Here is a 21180-nt window from a genome sequence, read left to right as displayed (position 1 = left end):
TATATCACTTATATATTCTTCTGTCCTCAATTCATTTTTTTTTCTTCATGCGTATGTATTTATTTTTTTTAGTTTTTTTAATTAATATACTTTATATTTTTTTTAAGCTTCACTTGCAATCACATTAAGATGAGATTTATTTTTTTTTCACTATATTTATTTATTTTATTTTATTTTTAATTGTTTTTATTCTTAATAATTATATGAATATTGTTGTAGGATTATTTGTTTCATATGATTTTTTTTCCAAGCGTTTTGAGTATTATAGAGTGTTAATTTATATTAATTTAATTATTTAATTATTTTTTAAAATAATTTTTTTAAAATATTTTTAAATAATTACTAATAGAATTATATATAGTATTTTTCTAAGGAAAATACCGACGAAATGAAGCGGATAATATTTTTTTTAAGTGTCTTTTTGGTCAGTAAATTCATCTGTAATAATATTTTTTTATTATCAACGAATACAAAATTACTGACTAAAGATTTATCGACAGAGTATTCTTGCGATGATTTCGATAGTAAATTAATTACCAACAAAATGATAATAGAAATATTGACAGAAAATTATATCGGTAAATCTAAAGATTGTGGTAGTGATATTTGTTGTAATCTAATTTTAGCTCGTTAGCTTTTAATTTAATTTTATAAGATATAAAATATAAAATTAAAATATCAAAAATTTATTTTGATGAAAAACTAGTGTGATTTGCCACTTTGCGCGAAAACTAAGAATTATAATGTATTTTTATCATTGTATTTTTATCTTCAAGATAATGATAATTATTTATTTTCAATTTTAATTCTTAATCAAATTCAAATTTCAATCCGATAAAATTCTTACACTATAACTACATACCATTAATTACAAGAAACCTATGACAAAAAAGAAAAAAAAAACAGAAAAAAAAAACCTATGATACAGAAATCTAGCCGAAAACACGAGGAGGAAAGGGAGGCAAAACCAGTCACCCCGTCCACCTCTATAAAATCTGGACACACACACATAAACGGGAGCTATTCCAGGAGAAGGGAGAAGACGCGGACGACGACAAATACCAGCAGAAACGCGCAAGCAAGGGTTTTCTTCCCACAACAAGCAGGAAGGAAAGTTGGTTCTGTTAAAAAAAAATAAAATCAAGAGAAGCAGAGAGTTCTTGCACCAGGGGAAGGGAGATTTCGCTGCTATTGAGAGGCCGGCGTGAGAGAAGACGAGCAGGGACCTTGCTGCTGCCACAGGAGCCCTCTTCCTCCTGCATTTTCCCTTCCCCTCAACTGCAAGCTTCACTGGCGCTTCTCAACAGCTCAGTCGTCTTGCAGCGGCAACAACAACAAGCCGACTACCAACAGCAACAGCAGTAGACAGATCCATCCTCCCAGAGCGTCAAGATTAGCAGCAGCTCAGCCATCTCCATGCACCGTGAGCATACATCAGCAACTAGCACGGTGCGCCTCCTCCAGCTCCAGCAGCCGTCCAGCAACATCCAGCAAACAGCACTGTGCACCTCTTCCAGCTCCAGCATCAATACAACAACAACCGTACGCCCTCTCTTGCATCAACTAATCATCCTGCAGCACCAGCCGTGAACAGCAGTAGGTTGCACCTCTAGCAAGCGACCTTCTCCGCACGCACCGCGAGCAGGCAACTGCAGGAGCAGCCACTCTCTCTTCCGTCGCAGTCTTCACCAGCCATCCACCGTTTAAAGTAGCTTCCTCCTCCGCGCCAGAAATACGCAACCAGTGGAGAGAGAAGGGACGAGGAAACAGAGAAGAGCCAGAGAGGAGCAGAGCAGGAAAAAAGTAGAAAAAAAGAGAGAAGAAGGGACCAAGGAGAAAGGATAAACACAGAAGAACGAAGGGAAGGTTGAGAGGTTTGCCCAGCCACGGGTCTCCAGCATCTTCCGGCGGTCTCCCTTTACTTCACCTCCAGCAACGACACGACCAGGTAAGTTTCCTTTCTTGCTCGCTAAAATAATTAACCTGTTATGTTTGAATGCATGCGTCTATTCACGCATGCATGTAATAGTGGCCAGCCAGGCCATCGGCTTGGGCCACTGGCCAGCCGGAGCATTGAATCTAACCTATACCTGGATTAGATCTAATTTAAAAAATAAAATAAAAAATATTTATTTTTTTAAAACTTAAATTTTATAAGTTTATTTATTGATATCAGAGTCAGGAGTACTATACCTTTTGAATTGTGTAAAATATTTATAAATACCTGAGTTAAAAATATTTATAAGTGACTATTTATTAATGTCAAAGTCGGGAATATGATAAGAAAAAAAAAAGAGAAAGCACAAACTCTTAGCGATTTTAAACAAAATCAGTAATGCAGTTTACCTTAAGTAAAACACGTAAAGAGTGATAGTATCTTTTTTTTCACGTAACCAGTCTCGCACCATTAGAAACTATATTAATCAATTAGAGTTACTAGTGACTATAATACTAGGTGGCGACACCTTGAACTATATATTTTTCTCCAAAGAACAAGATGTCAGATATCTATTCCTTTTCCATAAGAAATTTTTAATCAATCATCGCGATGTCTGGGTGTGACAATATTCATCGCAATCTTCTATGTTGATTTTGTCGTTATCATCATCTTCATCAACTTGTATATATCTGTTGGTTCTCAAAACATCATTTAACTCTTCAACTTTAACATCAATAAAATATTCTTAATAATGTGAAAATTTAAATTTTCTTATAAGTTATTAGATGGAGCAACTCAATATGAATTAACTAATTCATTAACTTAAAAGACATCATTTCCCACAATTAATTCATCATTTCCATCTTAAACAACCTGGACATGACCCTTAGGTGTAGTTATCACTATAAATGACCAATTAACTATTAAACGACCCTTTTTAAAAGAAGGAGTGTATGTGTAATAAACTTACTGGCTTTGCTTGGCAAAAAAAAAAAAAACATTATTTGAACAAAAAGACTTTATTTTACTCATTATGATATTGCAATTGAATGACCTCTTCTAACCTCTTATGGTAATCAACTTCAAACTCATTAGAAGTTAATCTCTTAACACAAACTCCATTGTTATATGTCTTTCTACCCTGACCATACCATTTAGTAAGAAACACATGTTCGTTATGAAATACTCATTATAGCACTGCACCTTTCTTTCAGGATCTAAACTTAGTAAATTCAAAGGAATACTAGCATTCCCTCCCAATTGATAAGCCTGGTATATAAATTATATCTCCATCATAGAAATGTGTAATGAAATTAAATTTCACAAGAGATAAGAATCACTAAATAGTCTTACATATGTTCTAAACCACATAGAAAATTGTTCACCTTGTAATCAAAATATTTGAGATTCAGTTAGCTGTAATTTTTTAGATAGTAAAAATTAATGATGTTGCCTATGAGGAATTCAACATTCTATCAATTTATAATAGTATAAGAGATAAATTGTTTGAAAGTAACAACATGTGGAGTATTATACTTATTGAATCAATTGTCTCAGTTCATCGCAACTAAATAACACATAATTGTGTGCTTGTATGAATTTTATATTTGTCAAATATCTTATTCTCATAGTATTTCTTGATATGGGTTATGTAGGATGAGAGAATATGGACATGTTCCCACTCGAAAGCACTTCTTTACCATCATCATTCTGTGGAACATGGTTGATTCTTGTTTTCAAGTGAGGCTTTAAATAATACGAGATAAATATTAAAATCTCTTAAACAATACAAACCTCTTATATAGAAGTCTTAACACACACCTTGTTTTTTACTTTTTTTTAAGGTTGAATAGGTATCTGTATGGAATTAATTGAATGTTTTGAATTTGTTTAAAAAAAGATAATAGAATTTTAACTATGATACATGTATAATTCCTAACCTCTCAAATGGATACATCTAAATATATTGGATTAGTCCTCTAATTTTTGTGTCAAATGATAAAGGTATGAGTAGTTGCTTCATTGAGTAAAAGAATGATGAAGAGAATATTATCTCAAGTTTACAGATTGTCTGGACAATATTTATTTCAAATCTCTCTATATGTAGTGTTTGCAACTTATTCAAGCAAAGAGGCAGTTCTTTTATAGATATTAGAACGGTTAGGTTTTTTACCCAATAAGATAAGGATCTCCTTATCGAGAACAACTTTTTTTAATCTATAGACGGACCAATAATTAAAAATATAATAATACCTTAGATTTTATCATATAATTAAACAATATAGCTTACCTCAGGTAGGGCGTATTTGAGGTGCTAATATATTCTTTTACGCAATTAGTCCTCGTACTTGATCTCTGAGACTAGTTAAGGTTCCTAGTGATCAAAATATTAGGTGACGACTCCTATTCTATCTTTCCACTAATAAAAGACAAGAATTCTTTTTCTCCCCACATTTGCCAGATACATTTCAAGAGTGGACATGATCGTTGCAACACCGCACACATGCAATAGTGGTCATAACTCTTTATTTCATATAATTTGCAATTTTTCAAATTCATCAACGTTCATATATTTGAAGCATGTCTATATAAAAAAAAACAAAGATGCTTAAGTCATTGGTAGACAAGTAACTATGCATTATTTTCTAAGGTGAAGTTAGCTTTGGGCTTTGCATCACATGACTTATCATAAACTAACTCTATATTTTTATTGTGAAAAAATAAAGATGTATCCATTATAACCTTGATGTTGTCCTTTATCTTCCCTTTCACGTCCATAACCATGTTGAAATGTTTCCTAACATATTTTTTTTAATGTTCATGACATCAAGGTTGTGATATAGAAGATTGATCTTCCAATAAAAAAACTCTCAAAAAATACTTTGTTTTACCCAATCATGGGTCAAATCAAAACTAGAAAATTTATGCTTATTGGATTGAAAACCACATACAATGTCAACATACTCCAACACCATGTTATACAATTCTTCACCCTACGGTAGCAAAAATGTAACATCATTTTCAACTTTACCAACAAAAAAGTCCTTTCTATACTTGTGATCCATTAGCAAAAACCATCGATGGAAATAAAAAAAAAAAAGGCATTTTACCACCATTTGTTAATGTAAATGCCTTGTTATTTTCCATACAATAAGGGCATGCTAGTTTTACATGAGTGCTCTAATAAGAAATCATTTCATATATAGGAAAATTATTAATAGTTCACATCAAAACTGCTTTCATTTGAAAATTTTGTGTCCTTGATAAATCATGTGTCAAAGCCTCAGATGACCATAACAATTTTAACTTATCAATCAATAGATGAAGATAAATATCTATATTCTGATCCGAACTATTAAGGATAAGTATGATCATAGATAAAAACATGAACTCTGATCTCAAACACATCTACAATGGCAAGTTATAAACCATTAGTATCCCCGACTAACAAGGATAAGAAGCAGTAGTGAACTGAATGGATTGAATTTTTATGTATATGACCAAGATGTACATTCCTTAATTCTACTGAAAATTAAGGATGCACCCTATTAAAAGGTTTACAGGCTTCACCATTGGAAGAGTGCATCATCACTTCATTCACCACATCATGTAAATGATGTCATATCATGTGCTTAGTAGTATTTGGTGGCATCAATAACATTTGCAGTCTAGGTATGATTAGGAAGCATTTAAGTTTTCGATATGCGATTAAAGTCCCTTCCCTATTAGTTTTTCGTTTATAACAAGCATGCTAACATGTTTTACACTCGATATTTTTAAGGTAGTACAATATGTAGAAGTTTGGACACATGTCAATTTTATGTTATCCTAGGCCGAGGGGTTTCATCATGAATTTGGTAGTATAAAAGTTTGGACCGGTTCAGGTTTGTTAAAAGACTGGCAAGTGCAACAACCCAGTTGACCTGATGAGTCGACCCATGACCCTGGAAAACTCGGATGAGACCTGGTGTTTTTTTTCCCCTCCTAAAATGTGGTTTTGTCCTTCGGTTTCTCTTCTTATTTCTTCATCTTCTCTACAATGAGCTGCTATTTGCAAATGCTCCAGTCATCCATGGAAGCTAGCCTGATAGAGACAAGTTGGGTGAGAAGTTTGTTACCATACACGAGGCCAGTCTCGGAAAAGAAACACATAAATGAATGGTTTATGTTGTTTCATTTTCAGACCATTAATGCTACTAGAAAAAAAAGAATAATGCAAAAAACAAGCAAATCACCAATGATAGTGATTCCTATTATTGTTAGTTAATTTTCTGTGGTGAGTTGCTGCTTCATCCTAAAGAGTTGGGTCTCTTGGTTTGGCCAATAGGTGACTCGAGAAGAAGGAGGTGGGACTCTCTAGTTTTGGCCAAAAAGCCCGAGGGATGATTGAGAAAGAGAAAGGGACGAGGGAAGTTGTGGTCAAGCCTCTATGGCAGCTGTTTTGGCCAGGTGAAAAGGGAAGCTTTGCTGGTTTTGGGAGAGAAAATCCAAAACAAAGGGGGTGGTGGCTTGTTTTAATTTGTAATAGAGACAGAGAAATTTTTAGGGCTTCCTGTGCGTTTCTTTTAATTTTTTTCTTTTTAATTAAAAAATATATTATTTTTTTAATATGGGATAAAAAAATTAAAAGATATTTTTTAAAACTTTATTATTTATAACATATATAGTCTATATTCACATGGATGTTTTTTTTTTAATTTTTCATATAAAATATTAAAACTTTAATTTTTTTTTTTAAATATTGGGATGACCAATAAAACCCTACATTAAAACTAGAATTACTATTAGACATTGACCGCCATAACTCTAATTCATTCTCATCGTATTTATAACCATATTCTGATAAGGATTACTATTGTCATCTATATTTTCATGCACGTTGTTAAAACTAGAAGTTAACTCAATCATATTTTCTACCATGATAGTTAACTCAACCATCTTTTCTACCATGGTCTCATGAGAAACATATGGTTCTTCTTATGCAATCTAACACAAATATCTCTCCATGAATCCTTTTCTTTTTGTAGAAGATTCATCATTACAATATTTGGATCGTAAACTTTTTATTTTTATACCTTTTATGTGGACATCTGATATTACCTACACTAATATTTCTTGAATTAGATGGTATATAATTAATAAAACCCTGAACTCCGTTACAATAATCCATCCTACGCAACTATTCTGGTAAATCTTAATACATTCATGAACGATTATCCATTACTTATGTCAAATCTATAACAAAATGTATTAATTAATTATATAAACTAAATAAATTAAAGAACATTAGTTTAACTTAAACTTATTCAAACTATTTTAATAGTTCAACTAATTCATTATCAATTATTTATATAAATTTAAATTTTTATATATTTACTGAAAATTTCAACTCAACAATAAAAATGATAAAACATAAAATGAATCCGTTAAATAAGCCATTTTTTTATTTCATCATAAAACACTTAAATCACAAATTCAAAATAAATTTCATTAATTTATAAATAAATACAATTTTATAAAATCTCAAATAAACCTTACAATGTACACATCATACATTCATATATCAAATTTCTATGAGAAAAAACTATTAAACAAGTAAACACCCAAATAATGTATATATACACTACAAAAATATGTTGTTGCACCTCGGTAGACGTTGCAAGCAAATGGAAAAATAGAAAATTAAAGTTATCATTTAGTAATTAAAAGAAATATGAGATTCTAAAAGTTAGCATTAGTTTCAGAGACTCGGGTAAAATATTAATTATACCCAAGGAAAGAACATTGTCATTCTTACAGCATCTTTTATTATAAAAAATTATCTTTATTATGTATTTTTTTAATTTATCTTTTTGATTGTCATCAATTATTGTAATTGTTTTTAGTTTTTTTAATTTTTAATTTTGTGAAAAGTTTGACAGTGATATTTAGACACATCAAAAAATTGCTAAAAATGTATGTAACTAATGTTTGATTTGAAATCTAGGGTTCCTTTTTAAAAAAAAAAACATGTAAATTAAATATTTTTTTTACTTTTTTTGTGTTTATTTTTATGTAAACGTTGGATGCATGAAGATAGTAAAAATAGAATTGAATTTTAGGAAGTGTTTGAGAGGGTGATAGCTATTACAGTTATTTTTATTCGAAAATATATCAAGATAATATTTTTTTATTTTTTTAAAATAATTTTTAATAATTACATATCAAAACAATCTAAAAACATAAAAAAAAAATTTTAAAAAAAATTAAATTTTTAATAAACACAGTTTCAACAACTTTCCATGCACTTCATTTACTCAATGCAAATTATTAAATCTTATGAGCGGAAAATATTATGAAATTATTTTATATATCATAAAAATAAAAATATTTTTTACTTAAAAATATATTAAGATAATATTTTTTATTTTTTAAAAAATAATTTTTATATCTGTAAAAATATATAAAAAAAATATTTTTTTTTAAATAACGATTTCAACAGCTTTCCAGACACTTCCTTTACTCAATGCAAATTATCAAATCGTATGAGCGGAAAATATTACAGAATTATTCTCTGTACATCAAAGACGAAATCACTGGCTTATTTTGCTACGAAAACTTTTCAACATTCTCAGCCTTCTCTCATTCTAAAAAGAAAGACCGTGACCAATCTCCATCTCTTCTCTTCATTGTGGCTGTCTCTTTCTCTTTTTGTTGGGTTGGCTATGCGAGGAAGACCATGGGTTTCGGGTTTGGTTTTTTCTGGCGGCTCTCTGTCCTTTGTCGCCTCCTTTGTTCCTGTGCTGGTATTTTTTCGAGAGTGAAGGATGGAAGCTTTTGTGTTGTTCTAGGATGTGGTGTTGTTTGAATCCTTTAGTTGAATGAGAGGCTGGTAGTTCTGAAATATAGTATCAGTGATTGATGGTTGACTGGTGAGGGAGATGATTGGCTGGAGAGATCAATTGGTAGTCTACTGAGGTGTCGTGGTTATGGTTAATCTGGACAGTGTTGGTTTTGATCCGGGACTGGAATGGCAATGGCAATGGCAATGGTCTCCGTGTGGGAAAGAAGAGGAATGGAACTGGGTAGTTATGGCGTTTGAAGGAAATGGATCATGAAGGCTGTGTGCATGGTCAATCCTTTTAGCTAAATGAGAGGCCCCCCTGGTTGTCTCTTGTTCGTGCCTTTTTGAAGGAGAGAATGGAACTGAAAGTTTGGCATTTGATGCAGGAAATTCTATGATTTGCAGGAATTCCATAGCTGATTTCCTGGAATTGGGAGATTGGTATCTGGACTTAATTGCTTGGGACTGCAATCCAAAATCTGAAACTGATTGCAGGATTTTGGGGTTTAATTGCTCAAGAATCCGGCTATAGTTGGGAGATTACAATCTCTGGACTTAATTTGGGACTAAATTGAATAAATTAATCCAATTGGAATAATATGATTGAAATCAACGAATCAATTTGGACTAAATTAAATTAAATGGATTGAAATAGACTGGAGTAAGAATACAGGCAGACATCCCTCGTTCTCATTACAATCCTTGGATTTTGAACTTTTCCAATTTCATTCAATTTACCAATTTACCGTAAATCATCCTTTTCTTTTTAATTATATCTCTAATTATATAATTTTGATGATCTAACTTCCAATTCTGACTTTTCTTTTTCAATCAAAACCTTGATTGATTTCTAAATTAACTATTTATTTCAAAATAAACATTGAATTTCAATTTTCTTTCACTTTTAGCAAAATCAAATCAAATTAAGCTTTTTTCTTTAATTTACTCTTCAATTCAAACCTCAATTATTATCTAAAAATTTTCAAACTTTATTTTCAAATGTGAAGCTCAATTATCAATTCAATTTCAAACCCCAGCTTTTTCTATTTAATTTTTTAATATTTTGCATTTTGTTTTTTTCTTTAAAAGATTTTTTTTGAAATAGAAATTAAATAAAACCACTGAAAAAACATATATTTTTTATTTTTTCAAAATATACAAAAATAGGAGTCAAATTTGAGTCATGACATATGCAACAAAAATCGACATTTTAAAATTGAGTTCAAATAAAAAATGAATGGTTTTGTTTATTTGAAGTGGAGAATCCTTAATAAAATTTGAATTAGAACAAAGATGTTAAAAAACTAAGTGTTAGAGTGATTATAATTGTAATGAAAAGTTGATTTAAGATAAAATTTGGGGTGGGGGTTGTGTTGTTCATGGTAAAAAAAACATAGAGGAAGAAGAAGAAATTTGAGAAGAAGAGAGGAGGGTTGTCATCAATTAAATATTATTGATAAATTTAATAAACAAATTTAAATATTTGTAAAAATAATACACCATTGTATTTTTAGATTTTTTATTTATTTTTTTATTGTAATTCTCTTTGTATATATCATAAGAATATTTCCGTCAATGTTTATCGATAAATATTATAAAAAATATATTTAGTCAGAAAAATTCAGTACAATTTAGCAATAAAATACTTTGTTGATATGTCTATTTATATTTGTTAATTTTCTAGAAGTAAAACAAATAAAAAAAGGTTAAAACAAATAAAAGAAGCTTGACAAATATGCGGCATGTTCGATGTTGCAATATATGTTATAATCCAATATTAATAACAAGATTCCACTAAGCACGCGTTGTTATTAACTTGGCTAGGCTTTTCACCAAAAAAAAATCAAAAAATTTGGCTAGGCTTAGTTGTCAATTTATGTTAGATTTTAAATTAAAATTTTAAATTAAATCGAGTGAAAATTATTTAATGTATCAATTTATAACCTAGATAAAACCTAGTTTTTTTAAATTAATTTAAAATAATTTAGATTAATTTATCAAATTTGTTATTAGGTTTTGGGCTGACTTACTTATCTAATTAAATTTAAAAATTTTGAAATTATTATAAAATTATTTTAATTTAATAATTTAAATTATTATATAAGATTGAATATATAATTTATATTATTTTTTAATAGAGTTGAAGGAAGAATCATATAAAAATAAAAATTAGCATATTAATCACTTTAGATGACTGTTTCCTAGGAACTGCGTAAAAAATAAAAGGGAACCATGATGTACATATATCTCATATAGATATTATTGTCAAAACAAAAATAGCTTTAGTATATATTTTTTTTCCATTCAAGTGATTTGAAATATATTAAACGAGAAAAAAAATCATGAGTTTATGAAAAAAAAAAAAAAAAGGTTTCAAAGCATGCGACAGAAGGTCTTGAATGTCGGCTGCTAAAAGAAAAGTAAAATAGTGCAAATGGCATAAACTCGATGTTATAGTGGACCTAAGCCGCCTAGTGCGAGGTTGGTTCTTTCTCTGGGCCAGGCTTTTGCGTTCTTGGAGGGTTTGTAATTTCTTGGAGGCTAGCAATCTTTGACCCTTCAGAAATCCTCCACCGCGAAGTATTCTACATTAGTTTGCTCTCAATTATTAGTCATTCAAGATTTCAAAGTTTTTTCTAAGGAAAACTAAGGATGGAGTTCTGGATAATAATGTAGATAACAATCCCTTACTTATTATAGAATTAATAACACTATATATATATATATATATAAACCATCTCAATGGAGGGATTTCAAACTAGGGTGGTACCAAATTGCTATACTGAAATGGACATTCAATTCAATGATACTACTGACAGGAGGTAAAATTCTCTTACAACTTGAAGAAACCCAGTTTTGAAAGAAGAAAAAAAGAGTCGTAGAATAATTAATATCAAACATAACTAAGAGATGACTTTTAATTAATACCAACAAAATAATACATGTGTGAATGGCAATCAATTATGTAGTTTAAATTTCTTGATTGGCTGCGGGCTAGGACTAAAGTATGTAAACGAATAATGTTCTCCTACCAGTGAGATTTTCAATAGTTGCAGAAGCAGGTTGTTTCAGAATCTCAAAGGGTTGGAACCAGTATGAACTCTAATAGCGCAACACATGTAGCTCCAAGCACTAAGAAATGGTTAAGATCATGTGAATGGAGTAATGTAATGAGAAACCAAATGGTGACCAGAACAAGTTTCCGTCTAGTTTCTGAAGAATCCCTTCGCAGAAAAGTCAGGTAAAATATTTGTCAAAACAGGAATTTCACATGGAAAAGCATAGATGACCAATATCTAGGCCCAAGTTGCCTGTTGGTTGTTGAAGATATAATAAAAATCATTACAATAAGGCTTACATTTAATCCCTGAATAATGTGACTCATACTCATCAAGATTACTATATAAGTAATCTTGGGGCTTCGGGTTTCGATACACAAGCCAGGGAGATAGAGAAATAAGTAGGCAAAAATGGTGTTTCCAAGTGCTTCCATTCTTTCAATACTTGTAGTCCTACTCCTATCTCCATTTGTATTTTCATACCCAATTCAGGATAGGTTTCGACAATGTCTCTCAACAACTTCAGAATCCTCCTTTCCTTTCTCCACTGCCTTGTACTCTCCAATTAATAACTCTTCATTCACCACAGTTTTACTTTCTACTGCTCAAAACCTGAGGTATACATTGCCTTCAGTGCCGAAGCCAGAGTTTATCTTCACACCATTCAATGAATCCGACATTCAAGCAGCTGTTGTTTGCTGCAAACAGCTTGGAATTCACTTTAGAGTTCGCAGTGGAGGCCATGATTACGATGCTGTCTCTTATGTCTCTGCAATTGAATCCCCTTTCATTATTATAGACCTTGCCAAGCTACGGTCCGTTGACGTTGACATCGAAGATAATAGCGCTTGGGTTCAGGCAGGCGCCACAAATGGTGAACTTTACTACAGGATTGCTGAAAAAAGTAAAAAGCATGGTTTCCCTGCTGGCCTTTGCACCAGTTTAGGCATGGGTGGGCACATTATAGGTGGTGCTTATGGTCCTATGATGAGGAAATATGGCCTCGGTGCTGATAATGTCATCGATGCTCGCATAGTCGATGCTCAGGGCAGGATTCTTGATAGAAAAGCCATGGGAGAAGAACTTTTTTGGGCAATCAGAGGAGGAGGAGGAGGAAGCTTTGGCATTATTACTGCCTGGAAAGTAAAATTGGTCCCTGTTCCAGAAACTGTAACAGTCTTTACAGTTACGAAGACCTTGGAACAAGGTGCCACTAAGATCCTCTATAGATGGCAGCAAGTTGCTGACAAACTTGACGAAGACCTCTTCATTAGAGTTAGCATTCAAACAGCCGGTACCAGAGGCAACAGAACTATCACAACTTCCTATAATGCCTTGTTTCTTGGTGATGCCAAGAGACTCCTCAAGGTAATGGAATCTAGCTTTCCAGAATTGGGCTTGACACAGAAGGATTGCATCGAAACTACCTGGCTCGAATCTGTGCTATACACTGGCAGCTATCCGAGCAATACACCTCCCGAAGCTTTACTTCAAGCAAATAACGTATTGAAGAGCTACTTCAAAGCCAAGTCAGATTTTGTCCAAGAACCTATCCCTGAATCTGCACTGAAAGGTATTTGGAAAAGGCTTTTCAAAGAAGAGGGCGCTTTCATGATATGGAATCCTTTTGGTGGAATGATGAGCAAAATCTCTGAGTTTGAGACTCCTTTCCCCCATAGAAAGGGTGATCTATTCATGATCCAGTATGTAACTGGCTGGCAGGATGCTTCAGGGGATGTTGGAAAGCACGTAAAGTGGATCAGGGAGCTTTACATGTACATGGCACCTTACGTTTCCAAGAATCCAAGGGAAGCATATGTGAATTACAGGGATCTTGATCTGGGTATCAACAGGAATACTAACACTAGCTTTATTAAGGCAAGTGTTTGGGGTGCTAAATACTTCAAGGGTAACTTCTACAGGTTGGCATTAGTGAAGAGCAAAGTTGATCCTGACAACATTTTCAGGCATGAACAAAGCATCCCACCTCTTCCACTTCACATGAGATAGAGAAGCTGAAGAGTAAAACAGGGCCAGAAAGAAGGGTGGTTAGATCACCATGTTTAGGCGCTTTTTACAGAACCAACATCCTTGATTTGTTGTAATAATTTGGTTAAATAAACAGTAATTGCAGTCCCAAAATGATGTGTAATAAGCAAGCTATTCTGTCATGTAGCAATCGAAATTTAGTAGAAAGACGTACAATAATCGTGATTGTTGAATCCTAGATGATGATGAGATCTAAATTATTTAATAAAATACAGCAATTTGGTGAACAATTTACAAAATATTGAATAATATGCTAACGTGCCTTTAATGATGCACTTAAGTCTGGTGTTAGTGATCACGTACGTAAAATGCTGTGAACATGTGAATTGAACCCTTTACCTCAACATTACAAGTCTAACGAGCTTAGATGAGAACAGTAGAGCAGCGTAGAGAAAACTGTGGAGTTGACTAACAAACCAATCAAATAAACTACTAGCTGTCAACCGGAGAGATTAAGAAAGATAACATAATCAGATATTTCTATCATTATCTAGAAATTTGAAAGCACTACAACTTAGCTATTCTCTTGAACTAAAAGTCTAAAAGAATCATTCATGTAAGATGTTTTTAATCCGCTCCTCTTCTCTAGTTAACACTTTAGAATGAAGTGTTAACTAGAGAAATGTTTACTTGTATGAAAAAGATAGCACTGAAGAACTAGTAAAACTTATCCTTCTGTTTTTCAATATGATATCACAGCTCTAAAAAAAGACAAACATCTTAACATGTCAACCAGTCGGGTCAGGTAAGCTTAATAGCTATGATTAAGATATTAACATTAATAATTAGTGTGATAGAGAAATCATAGTATCACACAAATCATAGTAAAAGTAACTGTTATTACTCCACATAATTATTGGCCGACTTGGGCTAGCTCCTTGTATAGATTGTAACTATTAATAGGAAAAATGACAGTGTAAATGACTTGGTGTACGCAAATTACATGCATTAACTAACATATAGCCATTGATTTGGGTTGGAGGTTTTTATGTTAAGTAATTAATTAATTAGGTTGACTAATTTAATCCTTCACAAAATCTACAAATCAGGCTAAATATAATAATTAAGTTGATGTCGATACATGCATGTGCTATGGTTAGTTTTGTATCTTGTTTATGGCAGAAATGTCTATCCATTGTCAACCCATATAACTTCTTTTTTTCTTTTTTTTTAATTGATGTGGGTATACACTAGCTTATATTTATCTCGATTAATTCTATAAATTTTAAATTCAACAACCATATAAATATCTAATAGCTATTTTATTAGCGATCATAGAGCTCAGACTTGAGACCACATGGAAAGTAAATCCCTTAATCTCATGCTCTTCCTACTAAAACATATAACTTCTCTTGTATGGATTGTGCCATCATTTTTTTGCTACTGTACCACTTATTTAGGCGAATATTGTTAAAATACAGCTACTACTCTCCAATCCACCTAAATAATACAGAGAAGAAATCAATCTGTAAAGGTGAAATGCTTTCAATTATCATTATGTCTTGTTTTGGGGTAAATTTAGGATTTTTGCTTCAATTATCACTGTGTCTTGTTTTTGGGTAAACTTGGGATTTTTGCTAATGCATCATTTCCAATAATATTTCAAATAAAATTTTTTATGGTTTTTATCTTTATATTAAAAATGAATAAGTTGTATTATTCTTAATAATATTCTAGATGCTAATCTTATACAAATTTTTTATCCTTATATTAAAGTAAGTAATAATAAATTATTATCCATAATAATATTTAGGATATTAACTCTTTTTAGGTTTTTTATCCTTGTATTAAAAGTAGATAATATATTTTCTTTCCAAAACTATTTTTAAAATATAAATCAAAATCCCTTGAAATTTTACAAACTTGATATAAAATCCATGCAATATCTCTTAAAAAAAAACATACCACAATATTTTAGAATTTTTTTTTAAAAAAAAATGCTCAAACAATTTTAGGATTTTTTTGCCATATGCAAGATTAAAAAAGAAAATATTTTTTGTTTTTTTCCTTATTTATACTTTGCTTAACAAAAACTCATTTTTTTCTTAAAATAAAACTATCATAACAAACCTAAGTAGGTGTTTGCTAAACATATTTTTAAACCAAAAACCCTTTAACAAAAAGATTATAAGCCAAATAGGGTTTCAACCCTTTGACCTGATTTTATCCCAACTGGAATGACCCAAAATCTTTGATTGAACAATAAACCGAACCAACGATCTTTGTTTGATCCAAAAAAAATAAAAAAATAAAAAATAGATTAAACAAAAAAAACTAAGTTCTTGGACAAAACAGATCAAACACAAAGAATGCGAAGAACATTCAACCATGAACTCAGCAACACGAACCCCAAATTAGACTAGATACGATCAAAACAAAGACACAAATATGTTGGAAATCATGTAAGGATCAATAATTTAGCACCCATTCACTTTTATTATCACTTAAACATTACAATTTTATCAAAATGGGTTTTGATTTAAAACCAAAACTATAGGATTATAACCTATCAAAACTTGTTATTGATGCAAATAAATCATAGATTATTAACTAATCAAGCATAAAGAAGTATGTAGCACAAAGAAATAGACCAAAATTAGTCCAAATCATAGGTTAGAATAATGTTCTTTTTAAAAACATGAAGAACATTACTTTAAACCTAAAAAAAATGCCCAAAAAACCCAATCACTATCAACCCCTAGGAATTGGCATTTTTACCTCTAAAACATGCATTTTTTTATCTTAACAGTCACACTACTATAAACAAACATGTTTGAATAAAAAAACTAACAAATAACATCAAAATATAAAAATCATGTAAGAGATTCTAAATCCAAAAATTATCAACTTAAAACACCCTACATGTTAATATAATTTGAATTCAAAATTGGTTTTTCAATCTTATTTTGGTCATGAGAATACCTAGAAAGCCTAGGATTAATAAACTTTTTTCAACATACATTACTTAAGTTAACAAAAATTAAAACAAAATTATTTTATAAAAAACAACCATCACTTTTACATCTTTCCAACACACCTCTCCCGTCTTCTGACTTATCAATTTTTCAATTAAGTTTTTAAATTTTACTTTCAAATTTATAATTTCATCCCTATTTGTTATCAAAACTTTTAACTCGTATTGTTTTAATCTATTTTTTAAATTATTTATTTATTTATTTATTTATTAATTTTATTTTTTTGAAAATTCAAAAGTTGATTTATGAAAATTAATCAATACAAAATTTCAAAGGTGCACTCATAAATTTTTTTTTTTCCTGTTTTTACATATTCCTAAGGAAAACTAAGAAGGGAGTTCTGGATAATGATAATACTATAGAAAAAAATAATAATAACCACAGCACTAGGCAATAGAATAACATAGTATATGCTGCCACAAATTACTAGATAAATGTTCTTTTACAGAAAAATAAAAACTCAGCTTAAACCATTCCCGTGGAGGGACGAGGAATGTGTTGCAAGAAAAATATTAAAAACTAGGGCCTTGCTTATCCTGAAATAGACATTCAATTCAATGAAAAAAATATGAGCTAGATAAAAATGATTTAATTAATTCAGTACTATAGTTAATCATGCTGGATCTCTCTCAATGTCTACATTACGATTCTTAGAGGCTATGAAGAGTGAAAATATATAGGTGTTAGTAAATAAATATTCAATGAACAGTAGAAACAGTGAACTGTTCAAAAGTGACAGTAATAGACCGTGAATCTCTCTCCCTCTCAATTTAATTTTAATTTTAACTTTGTAATAATTGGTCTAATAGATATTGAGGTTGACTCCTCATGTTATGTTTTTGGATTCGAATCCTAAAGAACACTGTATGAAAATATTTCAATGTGAGCATTCATCATTTAAGATCCGATCAAGAAGGATTAATTTGGACTTAATGTACGAAAATTGATCCGAGAATGTCTTTATATTAAAAAAAAATGAACACATTATAGGAATAGTTAAAATTCTCCAATAACTTGAAGTAAACCTGTTTTGAAAGCAAAAAAAAAGTAGTGGAGCAATTATTACAATAAAAAGTAGCCGGAAAAAGGTCTGAGACTATTGGAACTTTAGTTGTTTGTCTGTGATGAGACACTATATTCCGATTAATACCCCACAAGATTGTATCCAAAGAAAGTCCTAAATAATTGATTGAAAAGACAATGTACTCGCGATTCCAGTTGTGACATCATCATCATCGAGGGTTCATCCTTACCAGACAACTTAATTTGATAGAGATTAATTTTACAGTTTAGGGTTGTATAATCATGATTTTCTTACTCTTACTATATAGCTCGATACATTATAACTTCTAGAGAACTATAAAACTAGTGTTAACATATTTTTTATTTTTTCACTTTGTCTTCGTTTATTTAAAAATTAAAAAAAAAAGAATCTTGAACTTTATAAGTTTATAAAAATTTACATGGCATAAAAAATCAAGAAAATAGATTAAGTATTTACAAATTTACCATTATATTTTATTTAATAACTAAAAACCTCTTAATGCATAATATTAACAAAAATGTCAGTGAAAGTATTGCAAAAAATTCTTCAAAAAACCCTAGATGAGGGTATTCTAAATAAAATCAAAATTTAAATCTAGATATTCTAATTCTTCAAATTCATTTAGAGTAAAAAAAATAAATTTATTTTGTGTTTTAAAATTTAATTTTTCAGTTTAATTAGAAGGGGCTTTGATTGTGATTGTTTAGACAAAACAAAATAAAAAGAAAGAAGGGAAGGGATATAATGGATGAAGAAAGGGGAAGATGTATGCTTGTGTTGTGTTATATATATGAGAGTATATTCATCTTTTTAGTTTATTTTAAGCTTTGAATTGACCAAGAATGTAAAGTGTAATTTTAAAAAAATAGAAGTAAAATGAAAAAATAATTAAACTGTAATTTTATAGACAACGGTGGAAGTATTATTACTGAAAGTAACGAATTTAGAGATCAATCCAAAACCTTTAATGAATTATATTTATTATGCTAAAGAACACAAAATATGAAAATAATAAAGAAAATTAAAAAAAAGAAATTGAAGAATAAAAGTAATGAAATATTAAGGGATAATTAGAAAAGCGAAAAAAAAAGTTTGATGAAAACAGTGGCAAAACCGCCAAAGTTCAAGAATGGTGTTTCCTTGTTGAGTTGTTGATCATGTTTTTTAAAACATTTTTCAACGTTCTTCTTCAAGAAATTGGTCTACTTAATGCAAAGCTTTTATTTATAATAAAAAAACCGCAAGACAGCATGATTGCACGGCATGGCATTTCTTTATTCAGCTAAAGTATTAAAAAAAAAGGTTCTCTGTTCCAATCATGACTTGTGAAAATAATGATCCAACGAAGCTTCCCTGGCGATGAATTCCACTTCAATTTCTTTATCTCATGTGGAGTGAAAGAGGTGGTATGCTTTGTTCATGCCAGAAGAAATTGTCAGGATCAACTTTGGTCTTCACATGCACCAACCTGTAGAAGTTATCCTTGAAGTAGTTGGTACCAAAAGCACTCGCTTCGACAAAACTTGTGTTAGAATTTCTGTTCATGCCCAAATCAATATCCCTGTAATTAACATATGCTTCCCTAGGATTCTTTGAAACATAAGGTGTCATGTAACTGTAAACCTTCCTAGTCCAATTTATATGCTTTGCAACGTTTTCCTTTGCATCTTGCCAACTGGACCAGTAAAGGATCATGAACTTGGTACCTTTTCTATGAGGGAAAGGAGTCTGAGATTCTGAAATTTGGCTCATCTTTCCACCATAAGGAGTAAACACAACAAGAGGACTCTCTACATCAAAAAACTTCTCCCATAACCCTTCAAGTGCCTTTTCAGGTATGGGTTTTCTGGCATAGTCAGATTTGGCTTTGAAGTAGGCCCTGTCCGGGTTCGTTCTTTGAAGGAAAAATTCAGGGGGAGTATTATTACTCAAGCCTGCCATATATACAGTAGAATTGATCCAGTTTGTTTCGATACAATCCTGTCGTGTCAAACCCAATTCAGGGAAGCTGTGTTTCATTACCTGGAGAAGTCTGTTGGCGTCACCAAGAAACAGGGCATTGTAGGAGGTGGTAATAGTTCTTTTACCGTTGCTACTGACATTAGCTGTCTGAATTTGAACTCTGATGAAAAGATCCTTGTCTAGTTGATCAGCAATTTGTTGCCATCTATAGAGGAGTTTAGTTGCACCTTGTTCTAACGTCTTGGTAACGGTAAATACTGTCACAGTTGATGGTACAGGAACTAATTTTACCTTCCAGGCGGTGACGATTCCGAAGCTGCCACCTGCACCTCCTCTGATGGCCCAAAAAAGATCTTCGCCCATGGATTTTCGGTCTAGAAGTCTTCCATGGACATCAATTATATGAACATCAACGACATTGTCGGCTGCAAGGCCATATTTTCGCAACATGGTTTACAGTTTAGGGTTGTATAATCATGATTTTCTTACTCTTACTATATAGCTCGATACATTATAACTTCTAGAGAACTATAAAACTAGTGTTACCATATTTTTTATTTTTTCACTTTGTCTTCGTTTATTTAAAAATTAAAAAAAAAAAAAGAATCTTGAACTTTATAAGTTTATAAAAATTTACATGGCATAAAAAATCAAGAAAATAGATTAAGTATTTACAAATTTACCATTATATTTTATTTAATAACTAAAAACCTCTTAATGCATAATATTAACAAAAATGTCAGTGAAAGTATTGCAAAAAATTCTTCAAAAAACCCTAGATGAGGGTATTCTAAATAAAATCAAAATTTAAATCTAGATATTCTAATTCTTCAAATTCATTTAGAGTAAAAAAAATAAATTTATTTTGTGTATTAAAATTTAATTTTTCAGTTTAATTAGAAGGGGCTTTGATTGTGATTGTTTAGACAAAACAAAATAAAAAGAAAGAAGGGAAGGGATATAATGGATGAAGAAAGGGGAAGATGTATGCTTGTGTTGTGTTATATATATGAGAGTATATTCATCTTTTTAGTTTATTTTAAGCTTTGAATTGACCAAGAATGTAAAGTGTAATTTAAAAAAAATAGAAGTAAAATGAAAAAATAATTAAACTGTAATTTTATAGACAACGGTGGAAGTATTATTACTGAAAGTAACGAATTTAGAGATCAATCCAAAACCTTTAATGAATTATATTTATTATGCTAAAGAACACAAAATATGAAAATAATAAAGAAAATTAAAAAAAAGAAATTGAAGAATAAAAGTAATGAAATATTAAGGGATAATTAGAAAAGCGAAAAAAAAAGTTTGATGAAAACAGTGGA

General features: G+C 30.8%; 2 protein-coding genes across 2 annotated transcripts; one reads left to right on the top strand and one right to left on the bottom strand.

Annotated features, from left to right (window-relative positions):
* The first annotated feature begins 12177 nt into the window (after nucleotides 1-12177).
* LOC105112111 (reticuline oxidase-like protein) lies at nucleotides 12178-14100 on the top strand. The gene has a single exon (XM_011007700.1). The coding sequence runs from the start codon at nucleotides 12233-12235 to the stop codon at nucleotides 13829-13831; it is 1599 nt and encodes a 532-aa protein (XP_011006002.1). The 5' UTR covers nucleotides 12178-12232; the 3' UTR covers nucleotides 13832-14100.
* A 5166-nt stretch (nucleotides 14101-19266) lies between these two features.
* On the bottom strand, nucleotides 19267-20302 carry LOC105112110 (tetrahydrocannabinolic acid synthase-like). The gene has a single exon (XM_011007699.1). It carries the CDS (start codon nucleotides 20300-20302, stop codon nucleotides 19271-19273), a length of 1032 nt encoding a protein of 343 aa, XP_011006001.1. The 3' UTR covers nucleotides 19267-19270.
* Between the last annotated feature and the right edge of the window lie 878 nt (nucleotides 20303-21180).

This window comes from Populus euphratica, unplaced genomic scaffold (assembly GCF_000495115.2).
Source record: "Populus euphratica unplaced genomic scaffold, PopEup_1.0 scaffold324.1, whole genome shotgun sequence".
NCBI classification, from domain to species: domain Eukaryota; kingdom Viridiplantae; phylum Streptophyta; class Magnoliopsida; order Malpighiales; family Salicaceae; genus Populus; species Populus euphratica.
Note: the sequence above shows the minus strand (reverse complement) of the source record. Positions and strands in the feature narration are given on the sequence as shown.

Excerpts from the sequence above, each read along its gene's own strand:
- LOC105112111 (XM_011007700.1), top strand. The coding sequence starts at position 12,233 with ATGGTGTTTCCAAGTGCTTCCATTCTTTCAATACTTGTAGTCCTACTC.
- LOC105112110 (XM_011007699.1), bottom strand. The coding sequence starts at position 20,302 with ATGTTGCGAAAATATGGCCTTGCAGCCGACAATGTCGTTGATGTTCAT.